The sequence below is a fragment of the Rana temporaria genome, chromosome 7, assembly GCF_905171775.1.
Source record: "Rana temporaria chromosome 7, aRanTem1.1, whole genome shotgun sequence".
In the NCBI taxonomy this organism is placed as follows: Eukaryota; Metazoa; Chordata; class Amphibia; order Anura; family Ranidae; genus Rana; species Rana temporaria.
This window is the reverse complement of record NC_053495.1, coordinates 159,124,843-159,142,884: the sequence shown is the minus strand read 5'-3', so window position 1 is coordinate 159,142,884 and position 18,042 is coordinate 159,124,843. Positions and strand designations below refer to the sequence as shown.

General features: G+C 41.1%; 1 protein-coding gene across 5 annotated transcripts in view; it reads right to left on the bottom strand.

Annotated features, from left to right (window-relative positions):
- Positions 1-13,109, bottom strand: part of CACNA1E (calcium voltage-gated channel subunit alpha1 E) — a 265,360-nt gene extending 252,251 nt beyond the window's left edge. For all 5 annotated transcript variants that reach the window (XM_040360246.1, XM_040360249.1, XM_040360245.1 and 2 more), the window contains exon 1: positions 12,959-13,109. In XM_040360246.1, the coding sequence (XP_040216180.1) occupies positions 12,959-13,051 (93 nt within the window). In that variant the 5' untranslated portion in view covers positions 13,052-13,109. The remainder of the gene's footprint in view (positions 1-12,958) is intronic.
- Between the last annotated feature and the right edge of the window lie 4,933 nt (positions 13,110-18,042).

Here is an 18,042-nt window from a genome sequence, read left to right as displayed (position 1 = left end):
CATGCGCCGCCCCGTGGCCACATCCCAGTGCGCATGCTCAGAATCACATCGAAACAACTGCCTAAGATACGCCGAATCACTGCCTACGACGTGAACGTAACCTACGCCTAGTCATATTCACGTACAACGTAAACGACAAAAGATACAACGGCTTGTGTTCCCTGGTCCATATCTTTGCATGAGTTGCGCCTCCTATATGGGGAATAACTTTACGCCGGACGTACGACTTACGCAAACTACGTATATTATGCGCCGTGCGCAAGTACGTTCGTGAATCAGCGTATCTCCCTCATTTGCATATCTGCATAGAAAATCTATGGGAGCGGCAAATGCGCCCAGCGTAAATATGCGCCCACGATACGACGGCGTAGGCAAGTTACGTCGGTCGTAGGAAGCCTATTTTTAGGCGTATCTCAGATTGTGGGCATGGCGCACAGATACGACGGCGCATAGTTACACTTACGCGGCGTATCTCGAGATACGTCGGCGTAAGTGCTTTGTGAATCTGGGCCAAAGTGACTGAAAAAACTTAGATCAGCAGCATAAAGAAGCAAAAAAAAGAATGTAACAAAAAGGGTTTTAGGAAAAACATGGTTGTTATGTTAAACAGAAAATTGTATATTGAACAGTAGAGGAACAAACACACCGTTTTCAATCCCTCTATATTCCTTCTTAAAGCTGGCCATAGATTGATCAGAATTTGGCTGATACATCAGGGACTGGCCAACCTTCAATCCATGTGTGGCTGCTCCTGCTCAACAGAATTCAATCTAATGCCCCGTATACACGGTGGGACTTTTGACCGGCCAAAATCACATTGGAATTCCGACGGAATTCCATCGGAGTAAAAGAGAACATGTTCTCTATCTAAACGATGAAAAACATTCAGATGAAATAAGTCTGATGGGGCTACACACGGTCGGAATTTCTGATGGAAAAAGTCAGTTGGACTTTTTCCATCGGAAATTCCGATCGTGTGTACAAGGCTTAACTGTAGACTTTTGTTTAAAGGGGAATGTTGGAATTTTTCCGATCAGCGGCTGCATCTACTGATCAATGTATTCTGACAGCAGAGGAGTGCCACTGTCAGAATACAAAGGGGGTTATTTATGAAGGTCTAATCCACTTTGCACTTTGAATTGCAGTCGCTGTAGATCCGAGGCGGACATGCAAGAAAAAAAAGAAAAACAGAGCATTTTAGCTTGCACATGATTTGATTTAAAAATCAGCAGAGCTTCCCCTCATTTCAGATCTTCCCCTCAGATCTACATCGACTGTACTTCCAAGTGCACTTTCAGTGCACTTGTAGTTCAAAGTGGATTTTCCTTTCGTAAATAACCCCCAAGGTCTCCGCAGGGAGGATTCTCCTACCCACCTCAGTTGTGTGGATGGGGGAATTATGTAGCAATGCACAGTAGTAAACGGAGCCTAAGAATATAATATACAAATATGCCTGTGTGCAAATATAATTACAAACTATCAAGCTGATTTTTGGTACATGTATTTTTAAAAAAAATATTTGAAAGACCAAACATAAGCAGAATGCATAAACAACGTTAATGTACCATAATTCATGTAATTTTACCCAATGACTGTTTGCTTCTATAATAGTACTTGATCCTGATCTTTCTGCTCTGACAGCAAGATGCAGAAAATAGGGTGGGCACATGTATTTTAAAGTTGATTTACTTCAAGCTGAAGTTTAGGTCTGGCAATTTTTACATACTGTGGTTACATTGGTCCAGCTTAGACCAATGAGAGTATGTGTGTGCCATACCTGTGGGATCCCCATGGAAGTTGGAAATCCCTGTATTAGGCACACCTACTTCTGTGATCTACACTAGCTTTAGGGTCCCATGACAAGCGGCTGTCCTTCTGCATTGTGAACACAGGAGGGTGCTGGCATGGCAAATGTGCCAATCAGGGAACACTCTGGATCTTTTCAATGAATGCAAAGCATTCTCTGATGGGATGAGATGGAGAGGTGAGCCAGTAACATCACAATCTACAAATTGTCCACATTTATTGAAAAAATGCAAGGTGTCTTCTGAATGGCACCCATGCCAAACATCATTCAACTCACTTCCCTCAAGACAAGACTGTAAAAAACTGGTCTAGCCCGTAGTGTCATCATCATGCTGTTTGGGCTCACAGTACTGCAGCACAAAATATCACTCACATGTCAAAACACGAATGACGTTCATGACTTCAATAATGGTCATTTGGTACAATACCAATAAAGCCTTAGGGAAATAGGACGGGTCTGTGATGGCCATAAGACCCTTGGAGATCAGTTTTTTTTTTGGGGCTCTTATAAACTAGACTTCCACTTTAAATTGCTGTTACAGAGCATGCATTGCGTACCCTTGTCTCTTTGTCCTTTTCAGAATGTCCTGAAGAGTCTGTCACGGCCTCTTAGTTAGGGTGTCACTTTTGGTGAATTATAATGTACTCATTTTAATAAATTATTAAAGTAAAATCATTCACCTTGGAGTTCTGTGACATCTATAAATGCACTTTGTCTAAGACCTTTATCCGATGGTCATTGAACTTGCAACAGTAAATCTGGATATACTTTCAATTATATTGTACAGTCATTTTCCCTCATGTTATTATTTATGCATTTACGGTATCAGTCGGTGCTGTACTTCTGTACCTTCTTCTGCTCTTCTTTTTTCTTTATAAACTAGATATGTCTAATAATGCAGTTTTAAGACATAGGATAGTTACAACATCTTTACCTCCAAGATGGAGTTGGATGGCAACTACTGTTATAGAGTAGACTTGGCTGACATCAAATCAAAAATAAACACGCTTCCTACCACAGCAGCCAAGCCATATGGGAGCACAGATGGAATGATTTGTTCAAATCTAATATCGGTTAACATGCCTGTTTTGGATGTACCTTTGGTTAAAGTAATTGGGAACTGAAAAGGTATCATATTATATTTAGCTGGATAAAATGGGAGGCTAGATTTCATGCTCCTAAAACCCCTTTGCTTTATCCAAGAACCCTATTTTTACTGTTGTATTAACATTCACGGAAGAAGAGGAACTGTATCAGGCTTATAAAAACTTTCAATGTGGCATCCAATTTGATTCTACCAAGTCAAAACATAAAAAGGGACTTCAACTCTGTTTATTTTAATGGGCCATTCAATTTGTTGCAATGTGGTAACAAATGTACATAACACTCAACATATCACATATAAATACACAGAAAATTGTACCTGAATTTTTTATTTATTTTTATTGCCGTGGGCCACAATACATGATGATGTGCGTCCATGTATGGCAATATGCTGCAACTCAGGTGTGTTGCTTTAGTGTGTTGGGTTATTCTTGCCATTGAAAGAAAAATATCACTGCAACACCATAACATGTGTGTTATGTGTGTTTCCACAACGTATTAGTGTTAATTGGCCTTAAAATTAATCCTGTTGGAAAAGAAAATAAATACCTATCTAATACATGTAGATAGTGGCTTTGGGGAGCTAGATTCCTAGGCTGGTTAGTTTGTTTCCTGAAGGTCAACAGCTACAGTATTTGCAGCTGCTGAGCTTTTTCTTTAAACAACTGGAGTTCCTCTTTAAGAAGCACAGCTTGACCAGGGAACTTTTCCACCAGGCCACCCAGCCAAAATCTTGGAGGAGCAGGGCTGCTATTAATAATACTTGGGAGTGTTGCAGGGGTTTGACAGTTAGGGGTAACTGTACCAAAGACATCTTAAAGCAAACCTCCACCCAAAAGGGGAAGCTCCGTTTGTATGCACCCCTCCCCCTCCACTGCCACATTTGGCACATTTTTTTGACAGGTACCGGCTCCCACTTCCTGCTCAGATCACTGCAGCAATCTACAAGAATTTCCAGCCCCTCCCCCCACAGCCTCCTAAAATCCTAAGATCCCTTACCTTTGGCGCCTGCAACCAAAGCTGAATGAAAAATTGTCTCGGGTGCCAACATCACTGGTTCCCTGGACAGGTAAGTGTTCTTATATTAGAAGTCAGCATCAGGACTGGAGGTTCTCTTTAAGACTGGGTTCACACTATTGCGGTTCTCTGCATCCAATTCGCAATAGCAGGAGATTTTGACCGGCTCTCTATGGAGAGCGGCGGCTCCGGTGCGAATTTGCACAGGCGCTCTATCAGTCTTTTGATCCATTTCAGGTCTGAATTCAGGCAAAAATGTTGGCTGAAATCGGACCTGAAACGGTGAATGGGGACATACTGGACTCCTGCGAGCCGCATGCAAAAATAGTGTGAACCCAGCCTAAAGGGTTTTCCCACATATGCCAAAATGCTTGGCAGTTATTTTATTTCTGCTTTAGATTAATTTAGTTGTGATGATGTTTTTGTTTTTATTTCTACCATTGCCCTTATGTGAGAAATTTCCCCTCACTTCTTAAATAAATTCCTTGAAATGTTAGTTGCCTGGCTTCTGTGCTTACCCTCTTATTTTAATAATAATAAAAAAAAAAATTGGAAAATAAATACAGACAAGGACTCTGCTTTGACCTCCATTCTGCACATTCGTTCCAAGTCAGCGTCTCATGAAGTACTGATCCAGAGACAGTCAGCCAGGCTTTAATTTTGAGAAGAAGGTCAGCATAGGCAGTCTCTGGGTTTATCTCATGGCAAGCTAAAAATCAAAACTTGAAAGTTTAATTTTCTCCTTCAGTTAAGTGTATAAAAAAATGAAAATATAAGGACACCACAAAGGAGTGCCAGGTCCTGTTTTCTAATGCCATCTTTCACTGCCTCTTCAGTCCAATCACCTCAAGGCCTGACCTGGGTAGGTCAATGACGATCTCCCTGAGAGAAGTCCCACAGGGGATACAAAATTTCATTAGGTAACAAGTGATTTATTGTGCTGGCAAGAGCAGTCTTATTTCATTGTCAGAAGATTCACATATGGAGAATTTTATAGAGAAATAAGTTTGTATTGCCTTCCCACTGACATCATTTCTGCTCAATACAGCAGACTGGCACACAGCAGAAAGGATACTCCATCTTAATAATTGTCACGCTGTTCCAGTTTCTTCACTCAGCCGTTTTTTACCAGGATTACATTTTTGACTGTGGTTAATCATTAATGATAGGTAACCCTGAAGCCCAAAACCAGCAAGTGTTTAATTTTAGTTATTGATAAAATGGGCACATTATTGCTGTGTCTCCATGGTGGACAAATCTCCTGCAAAGGTCTAAACTGCCTGTTACGTCAGGTGTCACCGAAGAGGGAAATGAGGGGAAGTCCAAATGCCAACTAAAAATGTTATTGAAATTTGAATAGAGCGTGAAGTACTTAAAATTTCTGAAGGTTTTATTTTTTATTTTTTTCTATCTGTGACTTCATTTTGTAGATTTTTAGTAATTTGCTGTCTTTTGTGACAGGCCTTTAACAAATAAGGCGTGTGGTAGTCACTAGTCACTAGCATTATTAGATGGTCTAAATGTTCCACTAAAATGTTTGAATGTATGTAAAAACAGAAAATAGGATGAGGAGAGTAAAATAGTGTGTCTAAGTAAGAAAATCAATAAAACACTGGATCATAAATATTGCACTCACACGCACATGCATAAGACACAGCGTATCAATATGTTCAGTAGAGATCTCAGTGAACGGCAGCTTCTTAAAAATTATCAGATAGATATAAATTGATAAAGAGAGAAGGGAAGCACACCACTCTCAGTGTAGTATTAATAATTGTACAATGTAATGTACAAAAGTTAAGAGATGCGCACTGAAAATTGTGTGACACAGATATTACTCAAGGTATCCAGAAGGTGGGGTTCTGGTGGATGGTCTCATCAGTAGATTTAAAGATGCAGTGGCACAAAGCAAACACCAAAAACACCAAAGGGAGAGTGGGTGGCTTTAAGTGTGGTATTATATATAAAATCCAAAAATAATAAATAATAAAAATGTTCTGGCATGTAATTGAGTAAAGCCTTAGGGGACTCCACCCTGAAACATGTAGCCCCGCCCAACATGTGACATCATGGTCGGCCCCCCTGGTCAGAGATCTTGCTTCCTTGTGTGGGTTCTTCCTAATTCTCATCCTTTAAGATATCATAGTGCTCCTTGGCATACTTATCCACTTATGACAACCCAGAACTGACCATACATTGGAACCCATGATATATGGCCAACTATTGGATGTTTTTGGTATATTGTCTGTTGCTTTACTCAATTGCATGTGAGTGCACTTGTATCATATATTTTTTTGTATTTAATAAATAATACTAAACTTAGAGCAGCCAACTCCCCCTTTGCTTCTTGCTTTGTGCCACCACACATCTACTGCTGAGACCATCCACCAGGAGAAGCCCATTATCCCCCCTCCATACTCCTCCACTAGGGATTATTAAAAGGATGCCTGCTTGATACCTTGATTAATGCCTGTGTTACACCATTTTCACGTGAGTGCATCTCTTAATTTTGCACAGTGTCTTTAATTTGACTATTGTTGTCTCTACTAAACATATTATTGTTTTGCTCATGTGTATGTGAGTGCAATACTTATAATCCAGTTTTTATTGATTTTCCTTCTATTACTATGCGTAGACATTGGCATTCTTTCTCCCCCTCCCTGTTTTCTGTTTTTACATGAGCAATGGTTGGAAGACTATAGAATTTGCTTAAAGGAGCACTCAAGCCATTTCGCTGGCCAAAGACCAGAGGACTTTTTGCGATTTGGCACTTTGTCGCTTTAACTGACAATTGCGCGGTCGTACGATGTGGCTCCCAAACAAAATTGACGTTCTTTTTTTCCCACAAATAGAGCTTTCTTTTGATGGTATTTGATCACCTCTGTGGTTTGAATTTTTTGCGCTATAAACAAAAATAGAGCGTCAATTTTGCCATAATAAATATCCCCAAAAAATGTGTAAAAAAAATCTCCACAGTTTAGGCCGGTATGTATTCTTCTACATATTTTTGGTAAAAAAAATTGCATATTCATTGGTTTGTGCAAAAGTTATAGCGTCTACACAATAGGGGTCGTTTTATGTAATTTTTATTATTATTTTCTTTCTACTTGTTATGGTGGTGATCTGCAATTTTTATCGTGACTGCGACATTATGGCAAACACATGAGACACTTTTGCTGCTATTTTGGGACCATTCACATTTATACAGCGATCAGTGCTATAAATATGCATGCACTGATTACTGTATAAATGTGACTGGCAGTGAAGGGGTTAACCACTAGGGGGGCTAGGAAGGGGTTAAGTGTGTCCTAGGGAGTGGTTCTAACTGTTAGGGGGTATGGCTATGAGTGACATGTCACTGATCGCTGCTCCCGATGAGAGGGAGCAGACGATCAGTGACAGTGTCACTAGGCAGAACGGGAAGATGCTTGTTTACACTTGCCTCTCCCCAATCTGACCCAATCGCGGGACGTATATGTGCAGGGGACGGTCGTTAACTGAATATAGATAGATTGATTATATATGTACCTTAATTTTATTAACATTGTCTTAAGAATCTTTACCAATCACCCCTTGTTCATTTACCTCTGAGGGGTGTACACTGGTTATACGCCTTTTGTGCTGGGTTTAAGGCATATTCCCCTGTGGGGTCATTCTTGATATTGCTTTTCACTAAATGTTTTTATGTCCCCTTTATAGTATTTTTCATGACAGGGAGTGGGTAGAAATGTTCCTGATAGATACATACACAGCAATTAAGACTTTGATGAGGATCAAACCCTTTCCCAACTATCGTGAATGAAAATAAAAAAAACTTTGAGGTTTGGCTTTACCAGTAACCTCGTTTTAATCCTAGATGTTACAACCCACAACCCTTGCCCATTCTATACATAAAAATAAAAATAAAAAAATAAAATAAGAGTTTTGCCAACTTCCTGTTCTGAAAACAAAAGAAATGGGAAGTAAAGGGACTCTACTCAATGTTGTCACATCAATCAAATCCTGACAGGAGATCTAACTTTAAAGAATGGGACAAAAGTATGTCTATAGCTGAGCTTTGAAAACAACCCAATGTCTCTCTTCCAATGAATCTCCTTAACTCTATGGTCACTCTATGCAAAACTAAAAACAAGTTTTGCCTTTAGTCATACTGTAAGAAAAAGTAAAGATCTCAAGTAGTAGGAAGATCATAAAAGATGAACAATTAAAGCTGCACTCTGGAGAAAGTATTTAACCCCCCCCCCCCCAACAACTACAAGGGTTAAATGCTCAATTTTGTGTAGAGTTCAGATTTAACAATATTTCAGAGGCCAATTATAAAGATGACCAAAATCAAATTTGATTAAATGTGTGACAAAGAATCAATTATATTTATTGGAAACCTTCATTAGGATGCATACACTCCAGGTCAAACCTTGTTTGTCAATGATTCACTTTCAGTAAGATAAAACTGATTGTACATATTGATTTGCTCTACAGTATGTCCTAGTTTGTGTCCTTTAAAATTTTGTCCTTCTTACTTTTGGAAAATTATTACATATTTTTTTTTTCGCTAAAAACACTGCAAAGAACAGTGCTCTGAAGTAGTAACCTATGGAAATCAATGTTCAGCTATTTATATTGGGCAGGTTTACGCTTATCTGTGATTATAAGGTATTTATGTACACCGACATTCTTCACACTGGTCTACATCATGGTGGCTAAGGTTAGCAGCCTTGCCTTTGCCACAAGGGTTTGAATCCCGCTGAGAATGTTATCTGCATGGATGTGTATGTTCTTCTACACACGATCAGTCCAAACTGATGAAAACGGACTGAAGTTCAGTTTCATCAGTCCAAACCTACCGTGTGTATGCCCCATCGGACTTTTGTCCTTCAGACCAAAGTTTTAGAACTTGCTTTAAAATCGGACTGATGGACGCCTGACCGTCGGTCAAAACCGATGATTAGTACACAAAAGCATGGGTTCAAAACCCACGCATGCTCAGAATCAAGTCGACGCATGCTTGGAAGCATTGAACTTTGTGTGTTTTACGTCACCGCATTCTGACCCGATCGTTTTTTTAACTGATGGTGTGTACGCACATCAGACCGTCAGTCTGCTTCATCGGTGAACCTGAACTTCAGTCCGTTTTCATCAGTTTGGACTGATCGTGTGTACAAGGCCAAAGAGTTTCAATCTGTATGCAATCAGGCAGGCCTTGGCACTACATGGTTTTGATAAATCTAAAGGAAATCAGACAACAAACGTTGTATAGTGTGTATGGGGTCTAACTCTGCCTGATTTTCCAAAGTTTGTAGCAGGAGGATTAGTACTTATCTTGGATACATCAAGAGAAGTGAGACTTTGAAATTAGAGCTGGGGTCTTCCCTCAATGCCGTTCTTTCCATTAGTATGACCCATTGCTAGTTAGATATATGTATTTTTACCCTTTTTGTTAGGACTTTAATTTAAAGATGTCTTTTCACCTATACCCCACCTGCTTTTTGAATAAAAATAAAAAATAATGCATAAAAGGGGACAACTGAGAAGAATTATGTTCACAGTAGGACTAACCAGAAACCCTGTGCAAGAGCTGAAGTGTACACTATTTTAACAAAAGCAGAAAAGTGTCATAAAAGAGTACAACATGCTCCAATTTCTATGATTTTTGTTTGGCGATCTATTTGGCACAGGAACTACTCAGAAACCCTTGTACCTGCTGCATATTTCATATCATGGAAAGGAATACAGGCTGGTTGACTATAAGGAATTTTTAAAACAGAGGAAATGGCACCATCCAACACCGCAGTATTTACTCCACCCTGGGCTCACATTTATGTTATGAGTACTTCTTTAAATGCATTGGTTATTTTTAGGTTTGTGTGATGTCCAGTGAAAAAAAACATTAGGGCTGGGTTCACACTTATGCAAATTGGATGCAGTTTACTGTGAAATGGAGCAATGGAGCCGGCTCACACACCTCTGGGGCTGTCACGGTCCGCATTTGGAAAGGGTCCTGTGTGTCTTTGGTTTAGATTCAGGTGCGAATTCAGGCAAAAATTTGGACTGATTTGCACCTGAATCAGTGAATAGGAATGCATCGGGTCCCCTGCTGGGAGCTGCGGCCACAGCACATGTAAGCCCAGCCTTACGATAGAACAAAAACACAAGCATTGTTAAAAAGTAGGATTCCATGGAGAATTAATGATTTATAATAAAGGGTTACATTTGCAGTTACGGTAACTACTGTGTTGTCTTACTTTTTCCTCTTGACGGGAGGTAAAAACATCTGTGTACTTTATATACAGTGGGGTAAAAAAATATTTAGTCAGCCACCAATTGTGCAAGTTTTTTTCACTTAAAAAGATGAGAGAGGCCTGTAATTGTCATCATAGGTATACCTCAACTATAAGAGACAAAATGTGGAAACAAATCCAGACAATCACATTGTCTGATTTGGAAAGTACCGTATTTATCGCGGTATAACGCGCTCTGGCGTATACCGCGCACCCCCAAATTGGCCCCCAATCCTGTGGGAAAAAAAGATTTTTTGTTTTTTTGTACTTACAGTTTTGGTGTCTTGCGCGGCGTCCATCTGCGGCCTCGTCGGGTCCGGCGTCCTTCTGCGGCTTCGGGTGTCCTCTTCGGCGGGTCCGGCGTCCGTCTTCGGCGGGTCGGGCGTCCATCTTCGGCGGGTCCGGTGTCCATCTTCGGCGGGTCCGGCATCCTTCTGCGGCGTCCTCCCGCTCGTTTCCCACCACGACTTTGAATACTGCGCCCGCATATAGCGAGCGCAGTACACTCGTGAATCTTCGGGCAGGCTCGGGCGCCTCTCGCACTGACGTCCTGTACGCTCAGGACGTCAGGACGTCAGTACGAGAGGCGCCGAGACTGCCCGAAGATTCACGAGTGTACTGCGCTCGCTATATGCGGGCGCAGTATTCAAACTCGTGGCGGGAAAGCGGGTATCGGCGTATATCGCGCACCCACGATTTTGCCCTGATTTTCAGAGCAAAATAGTGCGCGGTATACGCCGATAAATACGGTATTCATTTGCAAATTATGGTGTAAAATAAGTATTTGGTCTCCTCTACAAACAAGATTTCTGGCTCTCACAGACCTGTATCTTCTTCTTTAAGAGGCTCCTCTGTCCTCCACTCATTACCTGTATTAATGGCACCTGTTTGAACTTGTTATAAAAGACACCTGTCCACAACCTCAAACAGTCACACTCCAAACTCCATTATGGTGAAGACCAAAGAGCTGTCGAAGGACACCAGAAACAAAATTGTAGACCTGCACCAGGCTGGGAAGACTAAATCTGCAATAGGCAAGCAGCTTGATGTGAAGAAATTAACTGTGGGAGCAATAATTAGAAAATGGAAGATATACAAGACCACTGATAATCTCCCTCAATCTGGGGCTTCATGCAAGATCTCACCCGTGGGGTCAAAATGATCACAAGAACAGTGAGCAAAAATCCCAGGACCACACAGGGGACCTAGTGAATGGCCTGCAGAGAGCTGGGACCAACATAACAAAGGCTACCATCAGTAACACACTACGCCGCCAGGGACTCAGATCCTGCAGTGCCAGACGTGTCCCCCTGCTTAAGCCAGTACATGTCCGGGCCAGTCTGAGTCTTTGGATGATGCAGAAGAGGATTGGGAGAATGTCATATGGTCAGATGAAACCAAAGTTAGACTGTTTGGTTGAAACACAACTCGTGTTTGGAGGAGAGAGAATGCTGACATGCAACCAAAGAACAACATACCTACTGTGAAGCATGGGGGTGGCAACATCATGCTTTGGGGCTGTTTCTCTGCAAAGGGAACAGGACGACAGCATTTCAAGGTCCTCGAGTGGCCTTCAGAACTCAACCCCATAGAAAACCTTTGGAGGGAGTTGAAAGTCTGTGTTGCCCAGCGACAGCCCCAAAACATCACTGCTCTAGAGGAGATCTGCATGGAGGAATGGGCCAACATACCAGCAACAGTGTGTGACAACCTTGTGAAGACTTACAGAAAACGTTTGACCTCTGTCATTGCCAACAAAGGATATATAACAATGTATTGAGATGAACTTTTGATATTGACCAAATACTTATTTTTCCACCATAATTTGCAAATAAAGTCTTTCCAAATCAGACAATGTGATTGTCTGGATTTGTTTCCACATTTTGTCTCTCATAGTTGAGGTATACCTATGATGACAATGACACTCCTCTCTCATCTTTTTAAGTGGGAGAACTTGCACAATTGGTGGCTGACTAAATACTTTTTTGCCCCACTGTATGCTCAGCTTAAAGTGGTTCTAAGGCCTAAAGGTTTTTTACCTCTATGCATTAAGATAAAAAAATCCCGCCCCTCTATACACACCTGAACCCATTCACGATCCAGAACTGTGCATGAGAGCTGAAGCTCTTCCTGACTGTGTCCCTCCTCTCTGCTGTGACAATAAGTGGGGGCGGGGCTGAGCCGTCAGGTCGTTGTCAGTGAACACAGACAAGGCGGCTCAGAGCAAGCCTGCATGTCTGCCCCCATAGGAAGCAGTATTCTATGGGGGTACACGCTCAACAGGTGAAGCCAGAAGCTCCGGCGGGGGACCCCACAAGAGAAGGAACAGGGCTGAAAACCCACTGCAAAGAGCAGGTATGTATGACATGTTTATTATTTTATATATATAAAAAAAAAACTAATATCACTTTAAATGAAACACAACAAAATCTAGACAACGTATGGCCACTCTTTGAAACAGGAATATATATATATATATATATATATATATATATATATATATATATATATATATATATATATATATATATTACACACACACATGTTGTATTTATAAAATAAATAGACAGAGAGAGGGAGAGAGAGAGAGAGGAGGCAATTCATGTGGCATTGAGACATTCAATTGAAAGTTACATTTGATTAAAGGCTGTAAACTTTAAAAAAATGTTACGTGATTGAAATTTTATGGAGGCATTGAAAAACACAACATAAGAGCTCAAGGGGTATAGAAAGACATTGTAGAGAAACTTACCAATCTACGAGACATGGGCGTTTTGTCATCTCCAGGAAGGTGCTGTTCCAATGCCAGGACAATGCAATTTGCGATGATAGTAGCAAGGATCATGTATTCGAAAGGAGTAGATGGAGAGTTAAGGAAAACCAGTACATATTTTGAATGTAAAGATATTTTAATGAGCATTTTATTGATTTTAATTAAGGTATTACTTGTACAACATGATGGGACAGCTGCAACCTTATTATAGAGTTTAATGTGTCTCAGCAAATGAGATCTTGGAACAATTATGTCAAAATCGACAGGTCAGGTTTCACAATATTTTTCTTCCCATGGCCATGGGAAGAAACATTAAGGATCATGAGAAAAGAGAAGGAATGCAGGTAGTTAGATGGAGTTATCAGTTGTACATCTCATATATCACAGGGAAATCCAAGATGGCAGCAACCATTGCATTGTAACACCCCTGCGCAGAATTCCCATAGGAGAAGATTTTCAGCACTACTTACTATTTTTAAGGTTCTTCAATTCAATAGTTATTGTTGGTGTTACCATGGCCTGGGCCAAGTTTGCTTTAAAGTTACATGTTTTTCTTATTTATAAGGCATATACATATTTCTTAATATTTTACAATTTAAACTTACAATGACAAGGAATAGCACATGTAAAATACATAAGAAAAAATTTAGACGGGTCCACATCAGAATACTTAAACAAAAGAGGGAGTATAATTTAAAGGCTGCCAACATGAAGTTTTTGACCGTGTTCATAAATGTCCGACACAAAATATCCCCTGTGACCTTGTGACTTGCAACAAAGTTGGATGATTTACTAAAGGCAAATAGACTTGTCAAGTGCAGTTGCTCCAGAGCTTAGTAAATGAGGTAAAGCTTCACTTTACAAAGAATACCCAATGTAAGTGTAGCGCCTGGTTACTTCTAAGTACCGGTGCTAAGTTAAATTTAGAGGGGGTCAGAGAGTTAATTAGCTCTGACCCAGCTGATTTGTTCAAATTTGGGTCTCTGTCTCAGCTTGGCTGACTGTGGGCTCATTCTGTCGCTTCTGGGATGCTGTTCCCACCCCAGGACGACAGGTGGCAGCAGAAGAGTCGAGGTTTGGTTGCTTTTCCCCAGCAGCCTATCAGGAGGGGTTTTCCCTTGCTGTGCATGCTGGGGGAGGGTATTTATGAGATAGACGCCATTGGTCTGGGCTCTTATTCAAGTGCGGCACCCACCCTTAGGGTGACTGCATCACGGTGCCTTGGCGAAATGGCCTTCCAGGCCGGGGTGTGCGTGCCACGCAGTGTTCCTGGTTCCGGGATCACGTAGGTCTGGAACATTTAAAGCTGTGGCTGGGGCCCAGTAATCGACTGGGTCCGCAATCCTGAGAAGATCCCAAGCGTGTTCCCAGTGAGAGGAAGCTGTTCGGTGGGGAGTCCATCTGAGGAAAGCCAAGAGAGGCTGGCAATCCAATAGGGTCTCGACAATCCACCGGGGATCAATGTAACCGGGTACTGAGAGGTTGGACATTGGTCACCTATCAGTCGGTAACCTGCAAACTACCTGAAGGAGATCCAGGCCAAAGTCTATTAACCTGCCTGGCGGTGTTCCCGAGACTGACTCGGGGTTAGATTTTCCTGCTACGATCGGTAACCCCGAGTCAGTCTCGGGCTTGCCTCGCTAGATCCACAGGCACTTTTTACTTACCTTGTCCCTGGATCCAGCGATGCCACCGCGCTGTGTGAGCGAGCGGGACCTCGCTCGATTCACATAGTGCCTCCGTGTGACGCCGATCTCCGTTCCCTGCGACGTTACGACGCACGGGGACGGAGAACGGCGCCAAATTCAAAAACGTAAACAAACACCTTACATACAGTATACTGTAATCTTATAGATTACAGTACTGTATGTAAAAAAAACACACCTCCCCTGTCCCTAGTGGTCTGTCCTGTGTCATGCATGTCATTTTATATAATAAAAATGTTTCTTTCTCCCTGCAAACTGTAGATTGTCCATAGCAACCAAAAGTGTCCCTTTATGTCAAAAATAGTTTTAGATCAGCTAAAAAACAGCGATAATAAATTATAATCACTTGCAGAATTGTGCGATAGCGATTTGTGGGGAAATTCGTCATAAAAAAAAAAAAATAATGACAGCAACAATTCTGCAACTGAGCAAATTTCAGTGATTTTAATTTGATTACATTATTGAATAATTTTTATTATAATTATATTATTATTTGTTATAATTATTTATAATTATTTATTATATTATAATTTATAATTTTGTTTTTAAAAAAATGTCATACCCGGGATGCCTATTAGAATCTTGTTTGGTCAGATTTAAGTGAGTTATTTCTAAAAATTACAGACCTACAATATAAAACGCCAAATTTCCTTGCAAATAATGGTACCGCTTTCAGCATGTTTTTTCTGAAAGAATCATACCGCCAGGGAGGTTAAGGAGGGTTTTTTCTGCTATTTCAATCCTAGGGTCTGTGGCAGAGACTTTTCCTCTAAGTTCCGAGTGATATTCTGGCTGCCAGGTCAGTGAGAGAGGCCTGTCCAGGTACACTATACCCACTCTGGCTGGAGTGGCGAAGAAGACTAAGTGTTGTTGGAAGCAGGACTGTTTCCCTACTGTTACGCCTGAATCTGCTATTTCTCCTTCAGTTTCACCTCTACTCTTCACCACAAGTTTTATTGTTTTTACCCGGCTGGGTATTAAAGAGCACAGAAAAGACACCTGTCATGTACATTCCATTACTGCTACATTCACCATACACCCCTAGACGGTGGAGGAGCCATGAGGTAACATGCCACCCAAAACAAACCAGCAGCTCCTTCGGGGGTAGTGCTACATAAGGAAATAAAAAAAAAGAACATGTTTGCGTGCACATGATTGGATGATGGAAGGCAGCAGACATTCCCCTAATTTACTAAACTCTGGAACAACTGCCCTTGCAAAGTGTACAGTCCATTTGCCTTTAGTAAATCAACCCCAATGCCTCTGTCTGACATCTGGGAGAGAGAAGAGACTGAGGATATATTTCATCCTGCCTGCAGCAAACTGTTGCCTTTATCTCAGCCTAAGCAAATTCAAATGAGCTCAAGGACTGCTAATTAATCATAAAAGGAAGAACATTTCATAAAAAAAATACTGCTGCTGTATATCTTGACATTTATTAATACAGACTTTCAAAGTTACTCAAAGATCCTCTTTGAATTATTATTTAACTTTAAAGTTAATTGTAATCAGTGTTTATTATTATTATCTCTGATTAGTTGCTACGGGTTACTGCCCATTGTACAATTCTCATTGTTCTGTCCCCAACTTTCATAAAACGGTCTATAGTTATTCATATTTTACTTGCAAGAATGAGCTCCATTCCCTTCCTTCCAATTAATTACCTGGCATTCATTCATAAGTGATTTACAAAGGCGATTCTGAGTGTCATTTCTGCCCAGCGTGTTTTGTTTTGAGGATGTCTGTTACATAGTAGGTTAGTAAGAAGCCCCTGTGGTTCTATTTTAGTTAAGCAGCAAAGCATTGCTACATACTATAGTGGAATATAAAGAAATCCGGATGGGTCCCTGCAGGCTTTCTTATTCAATGGGTTTGAATGAAGCTGCCAAAATGTCACATCAGCCAAACTGACAGTTAACGTGAGAGAAATACCTGGTGGCAACAGAGGACCCCAGAAACTATTCATTACTATGGTACTGACTACAAGTAGGGGATATTATTATCATGAGTTATCTGTCAAGGAAATGGCCATTGTTATCTAGACATAACACTAAAACACCGCAATGGAAGATTAAAGAGCTTTATGGAAAGATTTCTTATACATTAAAGCTTTACTCCAGGAAAACAACTAAACCCTTATTTACAGCACAATACAGTATATTGGAACTGTCTTTTTTGGCAAGCAATTATTTGTTTTCCAGTGACATTTGAAATTCCCCTCTACCAGAAAATCCAACCAGGAGGGTAACATCACTTTGGTGGCATAAACTGTAAAGGAAAAGGGTGTTTCTAGGGGTGTGAATGACCTCAGTCATCCCTGGGCACTACAGGGAGAAAACTCAGAGGCGGATTCCTGATAGGGATCATAGCCAGCCTGCCATGGCTAATGATGGGTGTGGCCATAATCAGGAACAGGAGGGGATTATTGCAAGAGAAATGTTCAATGTCTCTTCTGCAATGATGTATACTTACCTGCCTATCAGCAATCCTCTAAGGAATACACACTGAGTTGTGCATACACAACTCCGTTCACATGACTGCACGCTCACCCATGTGCAAGAGTGACGTCATCCTGCACCAGCCAATCAAACTGGTCAAGGACTGGAACCCAGAAGAACCCAGGAAGAACATGCTGGCATCAGAGAGGAACCTTGCGGGGGTCGGACTGTTGGAACAAAGGTAAGTATGTGTGTCTTTAGCTTGACTTTAAATAGAACGTGATCCTAATCGCTGTATACACAGGACATATATGCCATAATACGTATACCCATAAAATAAGTCATTGAGACACACAAATCCCAGCACTTTGTGAGTGGTGTCTCAGTAGCGAACACACAAACTTTCAAAAACAATTATGGATGGTCAAAGTGTCAGGACCCCCGGGCAATCCGCAGGATATCTGAGGCATGCATCCTGAGTGCCCAGTGCCAACACAAGGGCCATGGTAAGGGACTCTCAGTGGTGTCAACCGCCTGCAGCCTCCTGATCAGACAGTGAAGGAGCAGCAGAACACTGATAAATCACCAACATTGACTCCCTCCTTCAGTCAGCATATTTGACTAAAGGAAAAGCAAACAAGGTTAACAACTTGACCATATTACATAAAATGCAGTGGATTGAGCTGGAGTACTACAGCTTTGCCTGAATAATACTGGTGACCCCATAATAGGGATAAAACATTTTCATGGAATGGAGTTTAATAAGACATGTGGCCACTCATTAAGATTAGAAGAAAAAAGGTTTAACCTTAAACTGCGTAGAGGGTTATTTACTGTAAGAGCGGCAAGGGTGTGGAATTCACTTCCACGGGCGGTGGTTTCAGGGGGGAGCATCGATAGTTTCAAAAAACTATTTGAT